Raw genomic sequence first — 25,369 nt, forward strand, 5'->3', positions numbered from 1 at the left:
TGGAACCCACTTACGAAAGTCTTGGGAGAGGACTAGGCTGGGGAAATGGGCCTCACTCTGCACAAACACACAGGAAAGGCTGAGTTACTCCTTGAGTAAGCCAGTCAAGCAGGTTTGGAGAGTTTGTTAAATGGAGGTCACAATTTGGGAGATCATGTAAGTGTAAGTCCCATTAGGGATCCAAACCTGCTGGAGTATGGGTGTAGACTTCTTGTCAAGCAGGTACTTTGAATACAAAAGTTCTAAGGTGGGAAGTAACTATGTTATGTGGGGAGGAAGAATATTGTTTCTCCTTAACCCACTAGCCTGGGAAGTCAACATGAATCACGCTGAGTACTCTTTCACATTGCTCAAGAGGCGCTTGACTGGAGTTTCCTATATTCCATTAAAACACACACACAAAAAAAATATGACAATAATTCACTTTTTGGAAGGAGGTTAAAAAAAAGTATATTCTCTACTCTTTCCTCAAATTTGCATGATCACACCTAGACTTATTTTTAGGGGAAAACAGTGTAGGGGATTGTAAACCAAGTCACTTCCATGGCATCTCAGAGAGAGAGGGTATAAGGATTTAGTTTTTCCTTATTCAAACATTCCTGAAGTGATTCCCCTTAAAATTGAGGAGCCACTTACTCATCAGTGTTGAGGCATTGGAAAGAAAATAGGAAATAACTAATAATGTAGATAAAGGTACATTTTTGCTGAGGGCTAAAGCAGAACTTTCTAATATTGTTTTTTTTTTTTTTTTTGAGACAGAGTCTCGCTGTCGCCCAGGCTGGAGTGCAATGGCGCGATCTTGGCTCACTGCAGGCTCCGCCCACCAGGGTTCACGCCATTCTCCTGCCTCAGCCTCCCGAGTAGCTGGGACTACAGGCGCCCACCACCGCGCCTGGCTAATTTTTTGTATTTTTAGTAGAGACGGGGTTTCACTGTGTTAGCCAGGATGGTCTCGATCTCCTGACCTCGTGATCCGCCTGCCTCGGCCTCCCAAAGTGCTGGGATTACAGGCGTGAGCCACCACGCCCGGCCAGAACTTTCTAATATATAGCACAAGCCAGATATGTAATTTAAAACTTTTCTGCAAGCCCATTAAAAATGCAAGATAAAGTAGGTATTTCACCATATTTTAACTATATTTTATGGAACCTCATATATTGAAATTAATGAAATAATTTAAATTTGTTTCATACCAAGTCTTTGAAAATCCAGTGTATATTTTAAACATATAGTACATGTCAACTCTGATGCTACATTTTTATCAGAAATACTTGATCTGTTTTTAGATTTCATAAAATGTATAGTTGTAAAAAGTAGATTCATAACCAAGTTGTTCCAAACATGCCTGTTTTTCTTTTTTTTTTTTTTTTTTTTTGAGACGGAGTCTCGCTCCGTCGCCCAGGCTGGTGTGCAGTGGCGCAATCTCGGCTCACTGCAAGCTCCGCCTCCCGGGTTCACGCCATTCTCCTGCCTCAGCCTCTCCGAGTAGCTGGGACTACAGGCGCCCGCCACCACGCCCGGCTAATTTTTTTGTATTTTTAGTAGAGACGGGGTTTCACCGTGGTCTCAATCTCCCGACCTCGTGATCCGCCCGCCTCGGCCTCCCAAAGTGCTGGGATTACAAGCGTGAGCCACCGCGCTCGGCCGCCTGTTTTTCAATACATGGATCTAATGTTCAGTTTTAAATTTAAATTTAAATTAGTTAAAATTAAATTCAGGTCCTTAGTCATATTAGTCACATTTCAAGTACTCAGTAACCACTTGTCACTGATGATTATTCTATTGGATCACCCATGTAAGCTATGTGTTTTTGATTTTAGAGTTCATACACACACACAAATCTGGTTATCCTTCCCCTTTAAGGACCTGACCACCAGATTTATGCCAAAAAGTTAAAGTAACAACTTTACATTTATTTCTGTAATATCAGTAGTAATATCTCCTCTTTCATTCATGAATTTGGTTATTTGTCTTCTCTCTCTTTTTTTTTCCTTGGTTTCTTTTTTCCTTGACATTTCCTTGTTGGGAGGTTTATGGTTAGTAATTCAATCTCTTCACTTGTTATTAGTTTTTTTGAGCTTTTTTTTTCCCTTAAGTTAAGAACCAACTTTTGGTTTCATTGATTCTCTCTTTTGTTTTTCTAGTCTTTATTTCATTTGTCTCCACTATAATCTTCATTATTTCTTTCCTTCTGCTAACTTTGGGTTTAGTTTGCTGTTCTTTTTCTAGTTTGTTACCGTAAAAGATTGGATTATTGATTTGAGATCTTACTTCTTGATAATATAAGCAATTACAATTATAAAATTCCCTGTAGGCACTGCTTTAGCCATATTCATAAATTTTGGTATATTTTCATTTTTGTTATTTATTTATTTATTTTTGATGAAGGTCACGCTATGTTGCCTAGGCTGGCCTCAAACTCCTGGGTGCAAGCAATCCACCTACCCCAGCCTTCCAAGTAGCTGGGACTACAGGCATGCATCACTGTGCTCAGCTTTATTTTTCTTTCTTCTTCTTTTTTTTATGAGACAGAGTCTCACTCTGAGCTTTATTTTTATTAATTCTTTTTTTTTTTTGTAAGACAGAGTCTCACTCTGTTACCCAGGCTGCATTTTAATTATTATCAAACTATTTTCTAACTTCCCAAATTATTTCTTCTTTAATCCGTTGGTTATTTAGGAGTGTGCTTAATTTCCTCATAATTTATAAGTTTCCCCCAAATTGTGGTTGGGGAAGATACATTATCTTTCAATATTTTTAAATGTATTGAGATTTGTTTGGGCCTAACATGTGATCTAGCCTGGAGAATGTTCTGTGTGCACTTGAGAAGAATGTGTATTCTACTTTTGTTGGCAGAATGTTCTGTATATGTCTATAAGGTCTAGTTGGTTTATATACCACTGTTCAATTCTTGTATTTTCTTACTGACCGTCTCTCTAGTTCTAGTCATTACTGAAGATGGGGTAACGAAATATCCAGCTATTGATGAACTGTCTACTTCTCCCATGAATTCTGTCAGTTTTTGCTTCATGTGTTTTAGAGCTCTTTTATTATGTACATATATGTTAATAATAGCTCTTTGATAAATTGACCCTTTTGCCATTTTAAAACGTCTTTTGTCTCTAGTAACAATTGTTGTCTTAAAACCTATTTCATCTGATATTATTGCCACTCAAGCTCTCTTTGGTTACTATTTGCATGCTATATCTTTCCCATCCTTTTCTTTCAACCTATTTAGGTCTTTGAATATAAAGTATGTCTCTTGTAGACAGCATATATTTGGATCATGGGATTTTGTTTTATTTTGGTTTGTTTGTTTGTTGGAGATAGGGTCTCGTTCTGTCACCCAGGCTGGAGTGTAGTAGGGCAATCATGGCTCACTGAACCCTCAACCTCTGGAGCTCAAGCAATCCTCTCACCTCAGCCTCCTGAGTAGCTGGGACTACAGGCACATGTCACTGTGCCTGGCTAATTTTTGTTTTTTGTTTTTTGTTTTTAGACAGTCTCGCTCTGTCACCCAGGCTGAAGTGCAGTGGTGTGATTTTGGTTCACTGCAACCTCTGCCTCCCGGGTTTGAGCAATTCTCCTGTTTCAGCCTCGCGAGAAGCTGGGGTTACAGGTGTCTGCCACCACGCCCAGCTAATTTTTGTATTTTTAGTAGAGATGGGGTTTCACCATATTGGTCAAGCTGGTCTCAAACTCCTGACCTCAGGTGATCCACCTGCCTCAGCCTCCCAAAGTGCTGGGATTACAGGTGTGAGCCACCGCTCCCTGCTTAACTTTTGTATTTCTTATAGAGATAGGGTTTCGCCACGTTGCCCAGGCTGGGATCAAGCAATTTGCCCACCGTGGTCTCCCAAAGTGCTGGGATTACAGGCATGAGCTACCACATCTGGCCAGATCATGGTTTTTTTTTTTTTTCCTTTTTTATTTTATTTTCAGATCATGGGTTTTTAAAATCCATTCTGCAAATCTCTGCCTTTTAATTAAAGGGTAAAATTCATTTATAGTTAATGTAGTTACTGATAAGATAGGATTTACATTTTTATTTTGTGTGAATATATAGGTATGTGTGTGTGTATATATAGTCTTTTCCCCCTCTATTACTTCCCTCTTTTGTGTTAAATAGATATTTTCTAGTGTACTAGTTTAATTCTTAGATTGGCTTGTTGTTTTTCCCAACAGTTACCACCACCTCAGGCAGCTACCTATCTTAAACAATTGCCAACAGAGAAACAGTACTGGGTGAACTCTGAGTCAGATCAACTAAAGATGGGGGATTTTCTTTTTTCTTTCTTTCTTTTTTTTTGAGATGGAGTCTTGCTCTGTTGCCCAGACTGGAGTGCGGTGGCACGATGTCGGCTGACTGCAACCTCTGCCTCCTGGGTTCAAGCAATTCTCCTGACTTCCTGACTCAGCCTCCCTAGTAGCTGGGATTACAGGTGCACACCACCACGCCCAGCTAATTTTTGTATTTTTTGTAGAGATGGGGTTTCACCAGGCCGGTCTCAAACTTCTGACCTCAGGTGATCCATCTGCCTCAGCCTCCCAAAGTGCTGGTATTACAGGCATGAGCCACTGCACCCAGCCAAGACAGGGAGGATTTTCTAAGGAACTACAAAATAGATCAAATAATGGCAGTTATCTGACAGTTGGACTTCGGGGTAACTCCAATCTCATTTTACCCCCTTCAAAACGGCTTGACTCCTAGTTTTCATGATTGCAGGGTTGTTGAGGCTATCATGAGTCTGTGGAGAGGGAAACAGAACTAGAATAATTTAAGACACCACAAAGCATGATGTTCTGAGATTCTGAGTCATTTTATTTGAAAAGCATTCTCTGGATTGCTGCAAGTCTTTTTTTTTTTTTTTTTTGGAGTTCTGAAAAATTAATTTTGACAGTTTTGTCAGTGTGGTGAATGGTACCAGCTACATTTCTAGACTAGATTGCTCTGGATGATCAGTCAGAAGTAGGACAAGAGCTGAGGTTTTCAAGATTACAGCCATCACTACTGCCTTTTTGTTTTTTTTCTTTTGAGACGGAGTCTCGCTCTGTCGCCCAGGCTGGAGTGCAGTGGCACGATCTCGGCTCACTGCAACCTCTGCCTCCCGGGTTCACGCCATTCTCCTGCCTCAGCCTCTCCGAGTAGCTGGGACTACAGGCGCCTGCCACCACGCCCGGCTAATTTTTTGTATTTTTAGTAGAGACGGGGTTTCACCGTGGTCTCGATCTCCTGACCTCGTGATCCGCCCGCCTTGGCCTCCCAAAGTGCTGGGATTACAAGCGTGAGCCACCGCGCCCGGCCCACTACTGCCTTTTACCAAAACTGGGAAAAAAATTGAGGCCCCTAATGGTCACAGAAAAAGGAAAGGAGAGATTGAATTCTGTTATTTCTACCATAAGTGTCCCAAGAGAGATGCCCTCCTAATTTTATTTTATCTTATTTTATTTTTCCCCTCTTGACTTTAAGAGAGTTCTTTTAAGGTGCTATGTTTTTTGGGTTTTTTGTTTTTGTTTTTTGAGACAGAGTCTTGCTCTGTCACCTAGGCTGGAGTGCAGTGGCATGATCTATGTTGGCTCACTGCAATCTCCACCTCCTAGGTTCTAGCGATTCTCCTGCCTCAGCCTCCTGAGTAGCTGGGATTACAGGCGCCACCATGTCTGGCTAAATTTTTTGGCATTTTTAATTGAGATGGGATTTCACCATGTTGGCCAGGCTGGTCTCGAACTCCTGACCTCAAGTGATCTGCCCACATCGGCCTCCCAAAGGGCTGGGATTACAGGCATGAGCCACCACACTTGGCCTGAGGTGTTATGTTTTGATTGAATAGAGAGTAAGACCTGTTTTTTGTTTGTTTGTTTGCTTGTTTTTTAATCCATCTGTAGGCCTAGACAGATTGCCACAAGGATGTCATGTCAGGAATGATTGGAAAATCCCTGATTCAGCCATGAAGCCACAGGCTTTAATTGGCTCACAAGGCAATGTGTCCTGCAAGCATATCCCCAACCTTCAGAGAGTAGGCTGCAGGGAGGTTTCAGAAAAATGCTCTTACTTCAATTAGGATAGAATCAAGACTGGTTCTCAAGCTCTAGGTTTGGTTTGGTTTTTTGTTTTGTTTTTTTCTTTTGATAACCTTGCTACCAATAGGCTCCAGTTTCATTTTTTTTTTAACTGATGATAAAACCTCCACTCCAGTTAATTACTTTAAAATGATAGTGGTGGTCCCTGCTGAACCATCTTTTTCAGACACTGTTGATGTTGAATGGAGAAGCTGGGCCATGGATGCTTCCTGAGCTCTTATTTGTCAAATTAAAAAAAAAAAAGAAATTCAAAGGTGAGTGTATCTGGAATTTTATATAGAATAGAAATGATTAAGCATGAATTCCAAATCTGTATTATTCCACAGAAGTTTGGAACTCTCTTATGATTGCACATATAGGCAGACAAAAGCGCAACACAATTTCCACTCAAAGCCACGATTCTGGATCTTTGATAGCTGCTACTTCTACCCCACACAAGGACTAGGTATTTAACCTAGTCCTTATAAGAAGCCACTTAACAGCCTTGGCATGATTAGTTCTCTTCTTTTTCCTTTAAAAGGACATTTAAAAAATAAAATGGTATGCATGTCTTGTGTTGTTTGAAAGTAAAATGGAGATAGAGATTTCTTTTTTTTTTTTTTTTTTTTTTTTTTTTTTTTTTTTTTGCCTAGGGCTTTTTTGGTCTTTATTTAAATGGACTTAATCAATATTCTTGGGTTTAGTTTCTTTTGTTCAACATTGTCCATGAGATCCATCCACATTGTGTATATCAATAGGTTCTTTTTCATTGCTGTTTAATATTCCATTAAGTGAATATACTACAGTTTTTTTTTTTCATTTTATAGTTGATAGATTTGTTCTTTCTTGACTCTTATGACTAAAGCTGCTATGAACATTCTTAAACATATCTTTGGTGGACATAAGTGCTTATTTCTCCTGAGTATATATCCAGAATTGGAGTTGCTGGGCCACTGGGTACATGTATGTTTAGTTTTAGCAGATACTTCCAGTTTTCTGAAGTGTGCCAATTTGTACTCCCACCAGCAATGTATGAGAGCTCCGATTGTTCCACATCCTTACTAACACTTGGTATTGTCATTCTTTTCCCAGCTAATTTTTTTTTTATTAATTTTTTTTGCATACAAAAACAATAAACATTTTCTAAAAATACATACAAACAAAAAGATGCGTATCAAACATATTAGGAAGGTTGCACATGGGAAGTCGGGGAATAGAAATGGGGGTGGGAGTTAAAATAAATGATAGAGGGACTTTATATGGATCAGTGATAATAACTCAATCCTCTATTTGACGAAGAAGAGGGAGAAGGAAGAGGAAGAAAAAGAAAGTGGGATAAAGGATCAGAAAGGGAGGAAAATAGAAAAAATTAGAGTATGACTCCAGGGTAGACCTGTTTTGTTGTCATTGAGTTGGTTGGTTGGTTTGTCTGTTGTATTCTTCATGTTTCGCCAAGTTGGCCAGACTGGTCTCGAACTCCTAGCCCGAAGTGATCAACCCGCCTCGCCCCCCAGAGTGCCGGGACCACAGGCGTGAGCCACCACGTCCAGCCCCCACATTGCTTCTGGCCTCCGTGGTAGACCTCCCAGACGGAGCGGCCAGGCAGAGGAGCTCCTCACTTCTACCCAGACACGGGGCGGCCGGGCAGAGGGGCTCCTCACTTCCCAGACGGGGCGGCCAGGCAGAGACGCTCCTCACTTCTTCCCAGACGATAGGTGGCCGGGCAGAGGCGCTCCTCACTTTCCAGACGATGGGTGGCCGGGCAGAGGCGCTCCTCACCTCCCAGACGATGGGTGGCCGGGCAGAGGCGCTCCTCACCTCCCAGACGATGGGTGGCCGGGCAGAGGCGCTCCTCACCTCCCAGACGGGGCGGCCGGGCAGAGGCGCTCCTCACTTCTTCCCGGACGGGGCGGCCGGGCAGAGGCGCTCCTCACTTCTTCCCGACGGGGCGGCCGGGCAGAGGCGCTCCTCCCCTCTTCCCGGACGGGGCGGCCGGGCAGAGGCGCTCCTCACTTCCTCCCGGACGGGGAGGCCGGGCAGAGGCGCTCCTCACTTCCTCCCGGACGGGGAGGCCGGGCAGAGGCGCTCCTCACTTCCTCCCGGACGGGGCGGCCGGGCAGAGGCGCTCCTCACTTCCTCCCGGACGGGGCGGCCGGGCAGAGGCGCTCCTCACTTCCTCCCGGACGGGGCGGCCGGGCAGAGGCGCTCCTCACTTCCTCCCGGACGGGGCGGCCGGGCAGAGGCGCTCCTCACTTCCTCCCGGACGGGGCGGCCGGGCAGAGGCGCTCCTCACCTCCCAGACGGGGCGGCCGGGCAGAGGCACTCCTCACTTCCCAGACGATGGGTGGCCGGGCAGAGGCGCTCCTCACTTCCCAGACGATGGGTGGCCGGGCAGAAGCGCTCCTCACTTCCCAGACGGGGTGGCCGGGCAGAGGCGCTCCTCACTTCCCAGACGGGGCGGCCGGGCAGAGGCGCTCCTCACCTCCCAGACGGTGGGTGGCCGGGCAGAGGCGCTCCTCACTTCCCAGACGATGGGCGGCCGGGCAGAGGCGCTCCTCACTTCCCAGACGGTGGGTGGCCGGGCAGAGGCGCTCCTCACTTCCCAGACGGTGGGTGGCCGGGCAGAGGCGCTCCTCACTTCCCAGACGGTGGGTGGCCGGGCAGAGGCGCTCCTCACTTCCCAGACGGGGCGGCCGGGCAGAGGCGCTCCTCACTTCCCAGACGGTGGGTGGCCGGGCAGAGGCGCTCCTCACTTCCCAGACGGTGGGTGGCCGGGCAGAGGCGCTCCTCACTTCCCAGACGGGGCGGCCGGGCAGAGGCGCTCCTCACTTCCCAGACAGTGGGTGGCCGGGCAGAGGCGCTCCTCACTTCCCAGACGATGGGTGGCCGGGCAGAGGCACTCCTCACTTCTTCCCGGATGGGGCGGCCGGGCAGAGGCACTCCTCACTTCTTCCCGGATGGGGCGCCTGGGCAGAGGCGCTCCTCATTTCTTCCCAGACGGGGCGGCCGGGCAGAGGCGCTCCTCACTTCTTCCCGGACGGGGCGGCCGGGCAGAGGCGCTCCTCACTTCCCAGACGGGGCGGCCGGGCAGAGGCGCTCCTCACTTCTTCCCGGACGGGGCGGCCGGGCAGAGGCGCTCCTCACTTCCCAGACGGGGCGGCCGGGCAGAGGCACTCCTCACTTCCCAGACGATGGGTGGCCGGGCAGAGGCGCTCCTCACTTCTTCCCGGACGGGGCGGCCGGGCAGAGGCGCTCCTTACTTCTTCCCGGATGGGGCGCCCGGGCAGAGGCGCTCCTCATTTCTTCCCGGACGGGGCGGCCGGGCAGAGGCGCTCCTCACTTCCCAGACGGGGCGGCCGGGCAGAGGCGCTCCTCACTTCTTCCCGGACGGGGCAGCCGGGCAGAGGCGCTCCTCACTTCTTCCCGGACGGGGCGGCCGGGCAGAGGCGCTCCTCACTTCTTCCCGGACGGGGCGGCCAGGCAGAGGCGCTCCTCACCTCTTCCCGGATGGGGCGGCCGGGCAGAGGCGCTCCTCACCTCCCAGACGATGGGAGGCCGGGCAGAGGCGCTCCTCACTTCCCAGACGATGGGTGGCCGGGCAGAGGCGCTCCTCACTTCCCAGACGGGGTGGCCGGGCAGAGGCGCTCCTCACTTCCCAGACGGGGTGGCCGGGCAGAGGCGCTCCTCACTTCCCAGACGATGGGTGGCCGGGCAGAGGCGCTCCTCACTTCCCAGACGATGGGTGGCCGGGCAGAGGCGCTCCTCACTTCCCAGACGGGGTGGCCGGGCAGAGGCGCTCCTCACCTCCCAGACGGTGGGTGGCCGGGCAGAGGCGCTCCTCACCTCCCAGACGGTGGGTGGCCGGGCAGAGGCGCTCCTCACCTCCCAGACGGTGGGTGGCCGGGCAGAGGCGCTCCTCACCTCCCAGACGGTGGGTGGCCGGGCAGAGGCGCTCCTCACCTCCCAGACGGTGGGTGGCCGGGCAGAGGCGCTCCTCACCTCCCAGACGGTGGGTGGCCGGGCAGAGGCGCTCCTCACCTCCCAGACGGTGGGTGGCCGGGCAGAGGCGCTCCTCACCTCCCAGACGGTGGGTGGCCGGGCCGAGGCGCTCCTCACTTCCCAGACGGTGGGTGGCCGGGCCGAGGCGCTCCTCACTTCCCAGACGGTGGGTGGCCGGGCAGAGGCGCTCCTCACTTCCCAGACGGTGGGTGGCCGGGCAGAGGCGCTCCTCACTTCCCAGACAGGGTGGCCGGGCAGAGGCGCTCCTCACTTCCCAGACGGTGGGTGGCCGGGCAGAGGCGCTCCTCACTTCCCAGACGGTGGGTGGCCGGGCAGAGGCGCTCCTCACTTCCCAGACGGTGGGTGGCCGGGCAGAGGTGCTCCTCACCTCCCAGACGGGGCGGCCGGGCAGAGGCGTTCCCCACCTTCCAGATGGGGCGGCGGCCGGGCAGGGGTTGCAATCCCAGCACCCTGGCAGGCCAAGGCAGGCGGCCGGGGGGTAGAGGCTGCCGCGAGGCCAGATCACGCCACCGCACTCCAGCCCGGGCAACACCGAGCACTGGGTGAGCGAGACTCCGTCTGTAGTCCCAGTACCTCGGGAGGCTGAGGCGGGCAGAGCACTCGGCGTCAGGAGCCGGCGACCAGCGTGGCCAAGATGGCGAACGCGTGCCTGCATCCAAAGGAGAAAAGGCAGGCAGCGGTGGCGCGCGCCGGCAGTCCCAGGCAGTCCGTCGCGCGGGCAGCAGCAAACCGAGTAGATTGCAGCGTGGGCCAGAGAGGGAAAGAAAGAAAGAAAGAAAGGAAGGAAGGAGGGAGGGAGGGAGGGAAGGAAGGAAGGAAGGAAGGAAGGAAGGAAGGAAGGAAGGAAGGAAGGAAGGAAGGAAGGAAGGAAGGGAGATAGAGATTTCTTAGGAAAATGCTATGAGTCACCTGGCTAAGGAGTCACCAGTCAGTGTTCAGTAAGGAAGGGGATGATTACTGGGAATGGGTGAGTCAGGAAGCCAGGAAATGCACGTGAAGACTTCTCAATCTTCCTTCTAATATCCTGGTTCAAAACTTTGTTTTTGTGTTCATTTTCTCTGAGGGCCAAAACTCTTTGACATAAAGTATGGCAATTATTGATTCAACAAAAATTTATTGAGCTCAGACATTGTGCCAGGCATTATGCCAGGAGCTAGAAACAGAAAGCTAGTTTGGTTAAAATTAATTAAACAATGGCAAACCAACACAGCACAGTCTGTGAAAAGTCTCATTCAAAACGTGACCTCACCTACTTTCAGGGTCAGGGAGTCACTCCGTTTTCCGAACATTCCAAATGAACACTTAGAATTTTATATACTTTTATTATTTCATTCATTCATTCAACAAAGTATATTGAGCAACTGCTCCATGCTAGATGGAAGGAAAATACTAGGTAGGGCACAAAAGATATAATTCCCCAAGCTAGCATGTCAAGCACTATTTTTTTTCATGTTACATTATGTGGAAAAATCAAGGCCCACAATGGGAAGGTAGGATTCCAAGTTAGGACTCCATTAAAAAAAAATAATAAAAGGTAGGAGAGGCATGAGCTGGGAGATAAAAAGAGTAGTAAAGAAAGGCAAACAGGAATAGACATCAGTTCTTCTGATTTACCTCAGGGATCCTCATTGATTGCAAAATCTTGGTCCCTCAAATCCAAAACCAATGATAAGTTAAGCTTAAAACTACGTTTGTAAATTCTGTGGACTCAGGAACATTCCAGAATAAACTAGCCAGCAACCTCATAAGGGGTTGTAATTAAAGTAATGGTAAACATTCCTCCATAAAACATGGCCCTAAAGTAAGCCATTAATGTGAAGCAAGATTGCTTTACACCATGGGAGAGGGTCAGCCGTAGTCTAAAAGGGGCCAAGACAGGCAAATCTGCTTATTTAATGATCCAGTTGCCTTACTCTCCTGACCTGCCCAACTTTGACAGAATACCAAAAGTTCCAAACAGCACAACCTATGAAGATGTACAGTGATTCACTGATGGGTCCTATTCCCCTGTCAGTTTCCCTGCCTTTCAATCACGTTACAGTTTCACTAGCTTTTAAGACTTTTTTTTTTAAGACAAGGTCTCACTGTGTCACCTAGGCTGGATGTGGAGTGCAGTGGTGTGATCTCAGCTCACTGCAACCTCCACCTCTGAAGCTCAAGCAATCCTCCCACCTTAGCCTCCCGAGTAGCTGGGACTACGGGTGCATGCCACCATGCCTGGCTAATTTTTGTATTTTTAGTAGAGACACGGTCTCACCACGTTACCCAGGCTGGTCTTGAACTCCTTTTTTTTTTTTTTTTTTTTTTTTTTTTTGAGATGGAGTCTCACTCTATTGCCCAGGCTGGAGTGCAGTGGCGCGATCTCGGCTCACTGCAAGCTCCACCTCCAGGGTTCACGCCATTCTCCTGCCTCAGCCTCTCCGAGTAGCTGGGACTACAGGCACCCGCCACTACGCCCAGCTAATTTTTTTGTATTTTTAGTAGAGACGGGGTTTCACCGTGGTCTCGATCTCCTGACCTCGTGATCCACCCGCCTCGGCCTCCCAAAGTGCTGGGATTACAAGCGTGAGCCACCGCGCCCGGCCTTGGTCTTGAACTCCTAAGCTCAAGCAGTTCACCCACCTTGGCCTCCCAAAGTGCTGGGATTACAGGTATGAGTCAAGGCACCCAGCAAAAAACTTTTTTATTTTTCTAATTTAATTTACTGAGCCCTGATTTTCGCATCTACCAGACTCCATTGTTCAGAAACATTTGCAAGGAGGAAGTTGGTTAGAGAGTACTGGCCTAATTTGTGCAGCTAGGGAGGTTTGAAAGAAAAATTGCTTAATCAAGGATCTGACCCATACAGATAAAACAAGTGGGGAGCACAGGTCTATTTACATGGTGTGCTGGGTCCAGCAAGGAGCTGATAGAGAGATAAAGGTGCCCACAGTGACATGTTTAGGAGCCAGCAAATGTTAGGCTTCCTGTTGGCTCACATAATCACTTCCTTATTCCCCTACAAAGCATGAGGTGTTTAGGTCAGAGAAGAGGAAGAAAGAAGTAGGGGAGGAAGGATTTAGAAAGCACAGGAGTGGGTAGGAGAGGTAGCTTGTAATGCTTCTAGTACTGACTGTACTGTACAAGGCCTAGACTTTGGCGAGAGATCAGTGGCCTCTCATTAAGGAGGACATGGGAGAGGGAGGAAAGTGATGAGCTTCTGAAAAAAGCCAGATTTGGTGCAGGGGATGTCAGTGCGGAAGGTCAAGGGAGGGTGATAGATGAGGGGTGTTAAAAATCAAGTACTGGGGCTGGACGTGGTGGCTCATCCCTGTAATCCCAGCACTTTGGGAGGCCGAGGCGGGTAGATCATGAGGTCAGGAGTTCGAAACAAGCCTGGCCAACATGATGAAACCCCGTCTCTGCTAAAAATACAAAAATTATTCAGGAACAGTGGCACACGCCTGTAGTCCCAGCTACTCAGGAGGCTGAGGCAGGAGAATTGCTTGAACCCAGGAGGTGGAGGTTGCGGTGAGCCGAGATCATGCCGCTTTACTCCAGCCTGGGCGACAGAGCGAGACCCCATCTCAAAAAAAAAAAAAAAAAATTATGTACTGAATCATAGAAATGACAAAACATAGGTTCTTCAGGTGAAGAGTTAAGGCTTCAGTCAGTCTGCCTGGATTTTCCAGACCCACCATTTAGGCAGCTCATCTATTTCTCTATACCTGTTTGCTCATCTAAAAATAGGTATACTAATACTCCACATCATATAATTGCTGGGAAATTAAGGAAATGTACTGGTGCCTAGCAAATGCTCAAATATCAGCTATTAATCAACCATTTAGTTGGGGATGCTGGTACAGGCCAAACCAAATCTTGAAACCTAGATGTAAAATCTGCCTCTTCCTATAGCAAATACTGCAGTCCATTTATGTGAGGCCTATGGAAGTTGCCAGCATGCCGCTCTGAGTAGTCATCATGTCAGCAAAATATTAAAAAATACATAAAACCTCAAATCCCTTGGGTCCCTGCCAGCCCAGGAGAACTTGGCTGTCCTTGTCTTGTCTCATCAAAGGACTTTCTAAAGTTATTTTTCTAACATCTTGAGTCATTCTGATCTATTTCCTATTTAGTCAAATGCATTTCTTAAATGTTTTATGTACTGTAAATTCATTCTTTTGTTTTTCTTCTTTTTTCTTTTCTTCTTGAGACAGAATCTTGCTCTGTTGCCCAGGTTGGAGTGCAGTGGACAATCTTGGCTCACTGCAACCTCTGCCTCCTGGGCTCAAGCGATTCTCATGTCTCCCAAGTAGCTGGAATTACAGGCGTGCAACACCATGCTGGGCTAATTTTTGTATTTCTAATAAAAACAGGGTTTCTCCATGTTGGCCAGGCTGATCTGGAACTCCTGACCTCAAATGATCCTCCCACCTCAGCCTCCCAAAGTGCTGGGATTACGGGCATCAGCCACCACGCTGGGCCTCATTCTCTGTGTTTCTAATTTGAGTAATTTACATTTCTTTACTTAGCACTCTTTGGAAAGAAGAGCTTGATGGTCAAGGTGATTTTAGAAATCACCAAAAAGTAACTTTTTTCCAAATGTAGACCTGAGTTCGATTTCATAGAACATGAAGGAAGATCCCACGTTGTGATACCTGCTGCATAAACCAATGATAGCAGAAGCAAAACATGACTTTGAATTAGCTTAGGGGCTATTCAAGATGTTCCAAGATGAAGGTATCATTAATGATGTCCAATGTCTCTTTACACTACCTTTATCTCTCCCTCTCTTTTTCTTCTTATTCTATCTTATTCCAACAGTAGAATTTAATGAAGAGCTGAGGCCATATTTCCTGTTCTTGAATTTAGAAGGCAATCATTTCATGACCACTCTGACCAAATTGCTTCACAGACAGGTGTTGTTAGCCTCTTAATATCTTTTTCTGTGCTGTAAATAATATGTAGTGTATAATGTTTCTTGTTGTTGTTGTTGTTGAGACAGAGTCTCGCTCTGTCTCCTAGGCTGGAGTGCAGTGGCGTGATCTCAACTCACTGCAACCTCTGCCTCCTGGGTTCAAGCAGTTCTCCTGCCTCAGCCTCCTGAGTAGCTGGGATTACAGGTACTCACCACCACACCCAATTAATTTTTGTGTTTTTAGTAGAGACCGGGTTTCACCATGTTGGCCAGGCTGGTCTCAAACTCCTGACCTTGTGATCCACCCACCTCAGCCTCCCAAAGTGCTGGGATTATAGGCATGAGCCACCGCGCCCAGCAGTGTATAATGTTTCTTAATCTCACAAATTTTGAGGATCAGGAACCCTAAAGGAAGAAGACTTCCCACTGTTGGTCCAGTGTGCCCATGGTGAAAGCATTTTTATAAACAAAAAACAATCTGTAATCACCGTGCAGTCTGAAAGTTGATGCCTTCAGACAGACTAGGAGTTTGCCTATTAAAAACAAATCAAAGAAGCAAATGAGAGTAAGAACAATCTTGGTTTCCACTGATGGATTCAATGAGATTATATCCTTGTTTATCTTCTTTCTCATCTACTGGAAGGTGTTGTGCTGGTGAGAGGATTTCCAGTTCACCGTGACTAAACAGGTCACATCTTTAGAACTTCAAACACAGTGGACTTTGTTCCAATTAACTCCTAGAAGTAGCATCTTGAACTTTTTAGTAGTCTTTATCACAACGATAATTAAATAATCAGTTGTATAATTCATGGTTGAAAGCTTTTCTTTCTTTTTTTTTTTTCTTTTGAGATGGAGTCTTGCTCTTGTCTCCCAGGCTGGAGTTCAGTGGCACAATCTCAGCTCACTGCAACCTCTGCCTCCCGGGTTCAAGCGATTCTCCTGCTTCAGCCTCCCACCACCACACTAGGCTAATTTTTGTATTTCGAGTAGAGACGGGGTTTCGCCATGTTGGCCAGGCTGGTCTCAAACTTCTGACCTCAAGTGTTCCACCCTCCTCGGCCTCCGAAAGCGCTAGGATTACAGGTGTGAGCCACCGCGCCCAGCCAACAGCTTTTCTTCAAAACTCCCTGAGAATAGGGACCACATATGCAATCCCCCACACCCAAAGCAGTGTCTGTCCCATAGTAGGTGTGCAATAAATATTTGTTGGACAGAGCCCCAGGGAAGCACATGTAACATTCAGAGTTAAGCACAAAAGGCTGATACAGCCCAGGAAAGGGAGGAGGAACAGTTTAAGTGGAAGGAGGAAACTAGTAAAGTGTGATATCACAAAAGTCAGGGACAGATCATTTTAAAGAGGAAGTAGTGTATGGTGCATGATGAAAACTGAATTTAGGGACATGGAAATCATTGTCTTTGGCAAGGGTGATTTCCATGGAGTAGTAAATGTGCAGGCCAGGCCAGGCACAGTGGCTCATGCCTGTAATCCCAGCACTTTGGGAGGCCAAAGCAGGTGGATTATTTGAGGCCAGGGGTTCGAGACCAGCCTGGCCAACATGGCAAAATCCTGTCTCTACTAAAAATACAAAAAAAAAAAAAAAAAATGAGCAGGGTGTGGTGGCTTGTGCCTGTAGTCCCAGCTACTCAGGAGACTGAGGCACGAGAATCACTTGAACCCGGGAGGTTGAGGTTGCAGTGAGCCAAGATCATGCCACTGTACTCCAGCCTGGGCATCAGAGCGAGAATTTGTATCAAAGAAAAAAAAAAAAGTGCAAGCCAGGCTGGAATGAGTTCAAGAGTAAACATTAGTAAAAAGTACAGCTAGAAGATGGAGAAAGGATACTTATCTATGAATTTTTGGCTGCAGGGCAATAAAAAATTAATAAAGGTGGAAATATTGGTGTTCAAGGGGGTCAGGGGTTAAGTAATATCGTGTATGGGAAAGCACAGCACCATGGCTGGCAGAGTCATGACTGAGGGCGTGGTCACATTGCTCTCAGGACCAGCTTCTCCGCTGGTGACTTTAGACTTCTCTGGTCTCCTTCCCAAATGCACAGGAAGTTCTTATGGCAGTGTCTTTCTCTACTCAAACAAATCAGCCTAAGTCAGAAAAAGGCAAGGAACAGTAACGGGAAACTAGAGCCAGTTTGAAATAGTCACACATTAATAAACACAAATATCAAAAGCAACAATAAGAGTGAAGGATAACCCAGCAGCTGCAAGGGTAATGGTGTCTTGGAGTGGACAATTCTGCATTTGTGACTTTTTACAAAATAATTTTTATATTTTTATTTAAAAAAATGGAGAGACAAGGGTTCACCATGTTGCCCAAGCTGGTCTCAAACTCCTGAGTCCAAGTCATCTGCCTGCCTCAGCCCCGCAAAGTGCCGGGATTACAGGTGTGAGCCACTGCACCCGGTCCATGATGACTTTTAACTAGCCCCCAGCTCTGGAAACCCTGTATGTAAGGAAGAAATAAAAATATACATCAATGCATTTGGAACAATTTAACTCAGGCCTTTTGGTCTTATTCTTGATATGGTTAATGTCATAGATAAATAAAGCTGAACACTCGTTAAAGTGATGAAGACAGATTTCAGTGGGTAATAAACTATTGTAATAGGGAAGAGGGCCCAGCATGACCTGAAGTAGGAGATTGGCCTACTTATCCTACCTCCTACATTTTCTTTTCCTTCCCCTTCAAGTAGCCTTCTAATGATTTTTTTTCTACATTGGCGGAGGATATAATGTTTATAATTTGTTCTAGAATCATAATCCCTGGAATCATCTTAGATTTTATTATCAAATAGATTCGAAATGTACTAACCCTCTTTTTGTCATAATTTCTCCATTTATCATTTGTATGGCTTCTTCGTCTAGTAGTTTCTTCAAGAAAGCTCATGGAAAACATATTCTTTTTCTTTTTCTTTTTTTTCTGAGATGGGGTTTCACTTTTGTTGCCCAGGCTGGAGTGCAATGGCTCAATCTCAGCTCACTGCAACCTCCGCCTCCCAGGTTCAAGAGATTCTCCTGTCTCAGCCTTACTAGTAGCTGGGATTACAGGCACATGCCATCACGCCCGGCTAATTTTTGTATTTTTAGTAGAGACGAGGTTTCATCATATTGGTCAGGCTGATCTCGAACTCCTGACCTCAGGTAATCCACCCTCCTCAGCCTTCCAAAGTGCTGGGATTACAAGGGTGAGTCACTATGCACGGCCTGGAAAACATATTCTATGAGGACTCGCATGTTTAAACTTTCTTAAAACTCTTACTATAAACCTTCCTTTAAGTTTTCTCCTTCGGGTACAGCACTCTCTCTCTTTCCCCTTTCCCTGACATTCCCATACATAGGGGTTTCCTCTGCCTCCTGGCTCACAAAGTTCCCAAGGGGAGAATGTTAACAGTGTTCTGAAGCCATAGGCATTGCTAATGTTACAGCCACTCACAGCAACATACAGAGATTTGACTTCTTGCACCCAATCCAAAGATCCCTCAGCATTAACAGGTAACAGTGAGCCCCAGGCTGCCCACGTGGGTCTCTTGCCACAGGTACTGCTGCTCCTTACCTGGCCTCTAAACCCACACAGGCAGGCAGGTAAAACAAGAACATCTCTGGGGAATGGTCTAGCTAGTGCCCATTAACTCACACTAAGGATTATGCACACCCAAGACTTGAGCCAGAAAGTTACATGAACCAAGTAAGTCAAGACCAACAGATAAAGATCAAAGACTTCTAAAATACAGTCTTTGAAAATGCAATCATTCCTAGGTAAAATCCATGCAGTCAAAGAATAACATTTAGAGAAAGGGCCTTAAAACATTTGACATTGGTAGATGGTAAGAGTAAAAAATAGTTGAGGTGGGGGATGATCCCAAACAATTTTGAGAGATCAGATTCACCAAACAGATGTTTATTTTGATAAGTCTAATTTCAAATACAGAGGACAACATGACCGTAAATGTCCCAGAACAGGAGAGAAGCAAACTAAACCATGAAATTAACTTAATAGTCCATGAGCACTCACTATGTGTGCCACCGGATGGAGCAACCCAACTTTGTTAGGTAGGTACTGCCTCCATTCCCACAAGAAGCAAGACCACTGAATGAGTGCAAGACCAGGCCAGAGCAAATTCTGTAGTGAAGAAAGGCTCTCCTAGCACAGTGGTGGTTCCTCTGCGCAGAAAAACCCCTGCCACAAGAACTGAGAAACGGAAGCCAGGCTGTGTGGTTACAGCACAGTGCGGGGGACAGGCTGAAGAATGTCAAACCAGCCATGATGACAAGACGTGTCCACAGAGGCAGGAGTCCCCACATGTTACTCAAAGGATACATTCCACTTAAAACCAGCGTACAGGGCAGGAAGGCCACTACTGTGGCTTGAGAAATGACCACAGAGCCTAGGTGTAGCTAAAAGTGGCCACAAGCTTCTCTGGAACTTTCAACACTTCTATAATTTATACCTTTGTCTTTTAATATCTGGAGTTCAAATCAGGCTTTCTAAATTCTAATTTCCAAAAGGAATTTAATTCTTAGGCAGACTACTGTGTCTTTTGATCTTCAACAGGCCCAAAGAATCACCCCTCTATAGGCACAAGATGGTCTGGGGAAGGACAGTCTGGGTTGAGATTCTACCCCAGCCATTTCTGGCTACACAACCCAAGTCAAGTGATTTACTTATCTTTGCCTTAGTTTCCTCATCTGTGAAAATGTGGATCATGGTACCCACCTCATAGGCCTCTTGGAGTTGTTGTTGTTGTTGTTGTTTTGAGACGGAGTCTTGCTCTGTCGCCTAGGCTGGAGTGCAGTGGTACGATCTTGGCTCACTGCAACCTCCGCCTCCCTGGTTCAAACGATTCTTCTGCCTCAGCCTCCCAAGTCGCTGGGACTACAGGTGCCCACCACCACGCCCAGCTAACTTTTGTATTTTTAGGAGAGACGAGGTGTCACCATATTGGCCAGGCTGGTCTCGAACACCTGACCTCATCATCCCCCCGCCTTGGCCTCCCAGTGTGCTGGGATTACAGACGTAAGCCACCACGCCCAGACAAGAGTTTTACACAGTGTCTTCTGTCTACTAAATACTGTATCATTTGGTGCAAAATAAAAGCAAAAACCAAAAGTAACAAGGGAAAAGTTAGTTTCATCCCAATAAAGGTGAGGTGGGTGGTACAGAGCCGGGGTGAGCCTCCTGCTCAAGGCTTCCAGGGACCCAAGTTCCTCCCAACTCAGCACCCTGACATCATGAGGATGTGGGCCTTGTATCCATTGTCCAGTTGGAACCATTCTCACACTGGGCAGCAAGACAGAGGAAATGACAAAAAGGACCAAGTGCACCTGCCAGCCATCCCTGGCAGAACATTCCCCGAGTTGCCTCCAACAGGGCACCCTTTCTACTTTCATTTCGTTGCCAGAACCTAGTTGCAAGGGAAGCTTGGAAATGTAATCTTTTTCCTAGGTGACCATGTGTCAGCTAACATTCTTTTTTTATTTTTTTTTTTTGAGACGGAGTCTCGCTGTCACCCAGGCTGGAGTGCAGTGGCGCAATCTCGGCTCACTGCAGGCTCCGCCCCCCGGGGTTCACGCCATTCTCCTGCCTCAGCCTCCCGAGTAGCTGGGACTACAAGTGCCCGCCACCTCGCCCGGCTAATTTTTTGTATTTTTGGTAGAGACGAGGTTTCACTGTGTTAGCCAGGATGGTCTCGATCTCCTGACCTCGTGATCCGCCCACCTCGGCCTCCCAAAGTGCTGGGATTACAGGCGTGAGCCACCGCGCCCGGCCCAGCTAACATTCTTTGAAAAGGGATACCACAAATAGAGAGGGGAGTCATTTTAGAAATTTCTGGTGTTCTAGAAGTTATGTGGTTTAGAAAGTGAACGAAAGGAAGAAAATAAAAATGCCTCTGTCCATCTGTGCCACCCTGTAATAGCCACATAGAAAGTGCAAGATCAAAGAGACGGTGGGAAACAAACCCCAGGCACAATGTACTCCTGGTTACTAGGCTGTCCCTTCAAAGGGGGCTCAATCAGGACCCTCATCTTTTAGCACACCTAACAACTAAATCTAACTAGAGAAATTAAATGTGTAAGCTGAAAACGGCCTAGACATACTCACAATGCAATTCCCTCACCTTTCTTACACATTCAACAGAGGGATAGATTTTACCATGAGAACGCAGTCGTGGTTGTAGGGTGTTAAGTGTGCAAAGGTATTTAGTAATGTGAGTTGCTAAATAAATGGAAAGAAACATTGAGCTAAGACATTATCTGGGGCCCCATATCACAGCCCCATGGCTCTAATTTGAAAAGAAGAAGAAAGACAGTTTTCTTAATGGTCATTTTCCAGGTACCAGTCAATATCCACAATAACTCCACGAATTCTGTTGGAAATCCTCAAGTGGGAGACATTGTTCTTCCAGAAAATACTAAAAGGCCAAGGCGTGTACTCCGCTGGGGGCAAAATAAGACTATTACACAGTGAAAAACAAAACCACACGTGCTCTTGTTGTCACTTAAAGGAGTGCCCACTCTATCCCTCAACACACACACCTTCCACTTTCATTAACTTTAAAAACGTAGGATCCACCCGTGTTCCACGAGTAGTTTTCAGATCCTGCCACCAGGTGGCAGGAGGAATCAACGTCAAGAAGCTGAATCTCCTAACAGAATTAGAAAATGTCAGGGTTCCGGAAGGATCCACAAGAACTCCAAATCCAAACTGTGTTGTACGAATGAGGGAGTTGAGGCTTGAGAGAATGTGACCTGCTCAGTAGGGACCCTAAGGACTAACCCCTCAGTGACCTGTGTCCTGTTACTCCACCAACTCATGCTTGGTTTTATTTTTAACTTAGTATTAAGGAATATTTTAGCATCCACCAAAGTAGGAGAATAATAAAATGATTCTCTGGGTACCTGTCAGCCAACTTCAGCAATTAGCAACATTCTGTCATCTTCCCATACTATGTATATTTTTTCCTTTCATGCTGTTCATTTGTTTGTTTGTTTGTTTTTTGAGACTGAGTCTCGCTCTGTCGCCCAGGCTGGAGTGCAGAGTGGTGTGATCTCAGCTCACTGCAACCTCTGCCTCCCAGGTTCAAGCGATTCTCCTGCCTCAGCCTCCCAAGTAGTTGGGATTACAAGCACATGCCACCATGCCCAGCTAATGTTTGTATTTTTAGTAGAGATGGGGTTTCACCATGTTAGCCAGGATGGTCTCAATCTCCTGACCTCGTGATCTGCCCGCCTTGTCCTCCCAAAGTTCTGGCATTACAGGCGTGACCCACCACACCCAGCCCATGCTGTACTTTTATACCAAGAACCCAGGGGTACTACATTGCTGTGCTAATGCAACATTAAAATCACTGTGGGTCATTAATTCAAAACATTGTTAGTGTCTGCTATATGCAAAGAACTGTAGGATATAAGCAACTATAACAAAAAAGGAAGTATGGCACAATACTTTGATGCATGAATCTTATGCTGTATAAGGTTTTTTTTTTCATGTTTATTCATTATTGTGTTTCAGTAAGTAGAAAATGCAATACAACTTGGAATTGCAATATTTGCTGGATTCGTGGGGCCAGTCAGAGATCTAAGTTAAAATTAGAGTCATACACTTGGTCTTTGAAGATGCAGTCATAGTCCTTGGGCTAACAGAAGGCATTTCCTGACACCATTTATCCATTACCTCACTCTAGAAAAGGGCAAGTTGAAATGAGATGGGAGAAATATTAGATACCTCAAAAAAGATAAAAGCGACAGGAGACAGGTCCGGTGTTTGTCACTTCTGGAAACAGCAGCTGAGGGGTCCGGATGGCCCTACAAGAGCAAATCTCATTCAGTTCCTTAAAGTAAAATCAAGACAGCCTCACACACACAAAAAAGGGTATTTTTCCTGTGATCATTACTACCAGAGATTGCTTTAAACCAAAAAAACCCCATTTCAACATTTCATAAATCTAACATCTAAGAATAAGGTTGTTCAGCCTATGGTTTACCACGTTTTAGTTCGTTTTATAAGTTGAAAATCAGTGTGATGTGATAGAAAGGAGAGTGGAAACCTGCGCCTGGTCCCAGCTCTGCCTATTGGAAAGTTATCAGGCCTAGATGAGGGCAATTGTCCTCATTCCTTTCTTCCCCTGGACCACTTTTGTATCAGAACAAAACAAAGCAAAAGTCATATGTTTCTTTTTTTTTTTTTTTTTTTTTTCAGGTAGAGTCTTGCTCTGCTGCCCAGGCTGGAGTGCAGTGGCATGATCTCAGCTCACTGCAACCTCTGCCTCCGGGGCTCAAGCAATTCTCCCACCTCAGCCACCCAAGTAGCTGGGATTATAGGCGCACAACACCACGTCCAGCGAATTTTTATATTTTTAGTAGACACGGGATTTTGCCCAGGCTGGTCTCCCCTCCCACTTCGGCCTCCCATCATGCTGGGATTACAGGCACGAACCACTGTACCCAGCCGATCATCTGTTTCTTTACAAGCCCAGGATTTATCAGCTGTTTGTTGAATCAGATGCTTCACCTAGGTATTTTTCATGAAAGAACATCTGTCTTTTGGCTGTAACTTTTTATATTTTCAATCTGTACTTTTTTCTTAGAATGAAGAAAACTTTCTTGAGAATGAGAACACATCAGGAAACAACAACTCAATAAGCAGCAGAGCTGTGCAAAGCAGGGAGCACACAAACACCAAACAGGTACAGCAAGACTGTGGTGCGTGACTCTAGTGCCGTGGCAACCGCTGCGCAACAGGCACCTGAGAACAGTGGGCACAGAAAGCATGGCGCCCCACTGGCACGCAGAGGAACAGATTAAGTGGTAATTAAAGTGTGTGGGGGCACAGCCATAAAGAAAACACACATGCCCAAAGAGATTTTGTTTCTATCTACCTGTCCTCAGAGTTCCCTGATGGGAAGCATACCCAGGTTTTCGCTGACACTTCACTATTAGGAGTTCCAAGCTCCATCTCAAGGAAAAAGGCATTGGCTTAGACAAAAGCATCTGAGCTTTAAGGTAAATGACAGAAACAAGAAGAACCCTCTACTATGGTTCTAAATCTGTGTCCACCATGCCCTAGCGTTCCTTAGTAGCTTTATACCAGTCTGAGGGACTCTTGCTTAATTTCACTTACATGTTGAATTCTGGACAGGAGTTTATTTAAAGATGGCTTCCTGTTGCAAAAAAGGTGAACAAATTACCCATGTAGGTCACCCCTTAAAAAGTAATTCAGGGCCAGGCACAGTGGCTCATGCCTGTAATCCCAGCACTTTGGGAGGCTGAGGTGGGCGGATCACTTTAGGTCAGGAGTTCAAGACCAGCCTGGCCAACATGGTGAAACCCCATCTCTACTAAAAATACAAAAATTAGCTGGGCTTGGTGGCATGTGCCTGTAATCCCAGCTACTCGGGAGGCTGAGGCAAGAGAATCACTTGAACCCAGGAGGTAGAGGTTGCAGTGAGCCGAGATCACACCACTGTACTCCAGCCTGGGCGACAGAGCGAGACTCTCAAAAAAAAAAAAAAGAATTTGGGGTGCCTACTAGTGTGTCATTTTGTGAGGAGTTTTCTCGTGGTAAAAGAATCAGTTTTTTTAAAGTAGACAATTTGGAAAACTTATTGTAGCAAAATTTGGAAGACCAAAAAAGGCTCATTATTCAAGAAAAAAAGTCAGTGACTAACATTTTGGAACACAGCCTTTTTTAATGCAAACATACACCCACATGCATATGTCATCTGTATTGGAATCACACCATGCATAGTACAGTGTTTGGTAACTGTCTATTTTGCTTAATTGATTGTAAGAAATGTTCACTCCACTAAGTATTCTTCAACAAACAAAAAAGAAAACAATACTTATGTCCACATAAAAACCTACATATGGATGTTTAGAGCAGCTTTATTTGTAATTGCCAACACTTGGAAGCAACCAAAATGTCCTTCAGTAAGTGAATGAATAAATGAACTGTGGTACATCCAGACATGCAGTGTCTTTCAGCACTAAAAACAAATGAACTATTAAGCCATGAAAAGACATGAAGGAGCCTTAAATGTTCATTACTGGGTAAAAGAAGCCAATCTAAAATGGCTACATATTGTGCGATCCCAACTATATGCCATTCTGGAAAATGCAAAACTATGGAGACAGTAAATAGTGCTTTCAAGGCATCAGGGGGTGGTAGGGACAAATAAGAAGTGTGTTTTTTGTTTGTTTTTTTGAGACGGAATCTCGCTGTGTCACCGGGCTGGAGTGCAGTGGCACAATCTCAGCTCACTGCAGTCTCCACCTCCCGGGTTCAGGTGATTCTCCTGCTTCAGCCTCCCGAGTAGCTGGGATTACAGGCGCCCACCACCATGCCCAGCTAATTTTTTTTTTTTTTTTGTATTTTTAGTA

The 25,369-nt window shown here is 46.3% G+C and overlaps 1 protein-coding gene across 5 annotated transcripts in view; it reads left to right on the plus strand.

Annotated features, from left to right (window-relative positions):
* The window catches only part of SLC28A3 (solute carrier family 28 member 3), a 111,460-nt gene that overhangs the window by 50,208 nt on the left and 35,883 nt on the right, over positions 1 to 25,369 (plus strand). For 3 of the 5 annotated variants that reach the window (XM_055272106.2, XM_055272107.2, XM_063636939.1), the window contains one exon: positions 23,578 to 23,676. The exons of the other annotated variants lie outside the window; for them this stretch is intronic. In XM_055272106.2, the coding sequence (XP_055128081.1) occupies positions 23,578 to 23,676 (99 nt within the window). The remainder of the gene's footprint in view (positions 1 to 23,577; positions 23,677 to 25,369) is intronic. 5 annotated transcript variants of the gene reach the window in all.

This window comes from Symphalangus syndactylus, chromosome 3 (genome assembly GCF_028878055.3).
Source record: "Symphalangus syndactylus isolate Jambi chromosome 3, NHGRI_mSymSyn1-v2.1_pri, whole genome shotgun sequence".
Classification (NCBI taxonomy): domain Eukaryota; kingdom Metazoa; phylum Chordata; class Mammalia; order Primates; family Hylobatidae; genus Symphalangus; species Symphalangus syndactylus.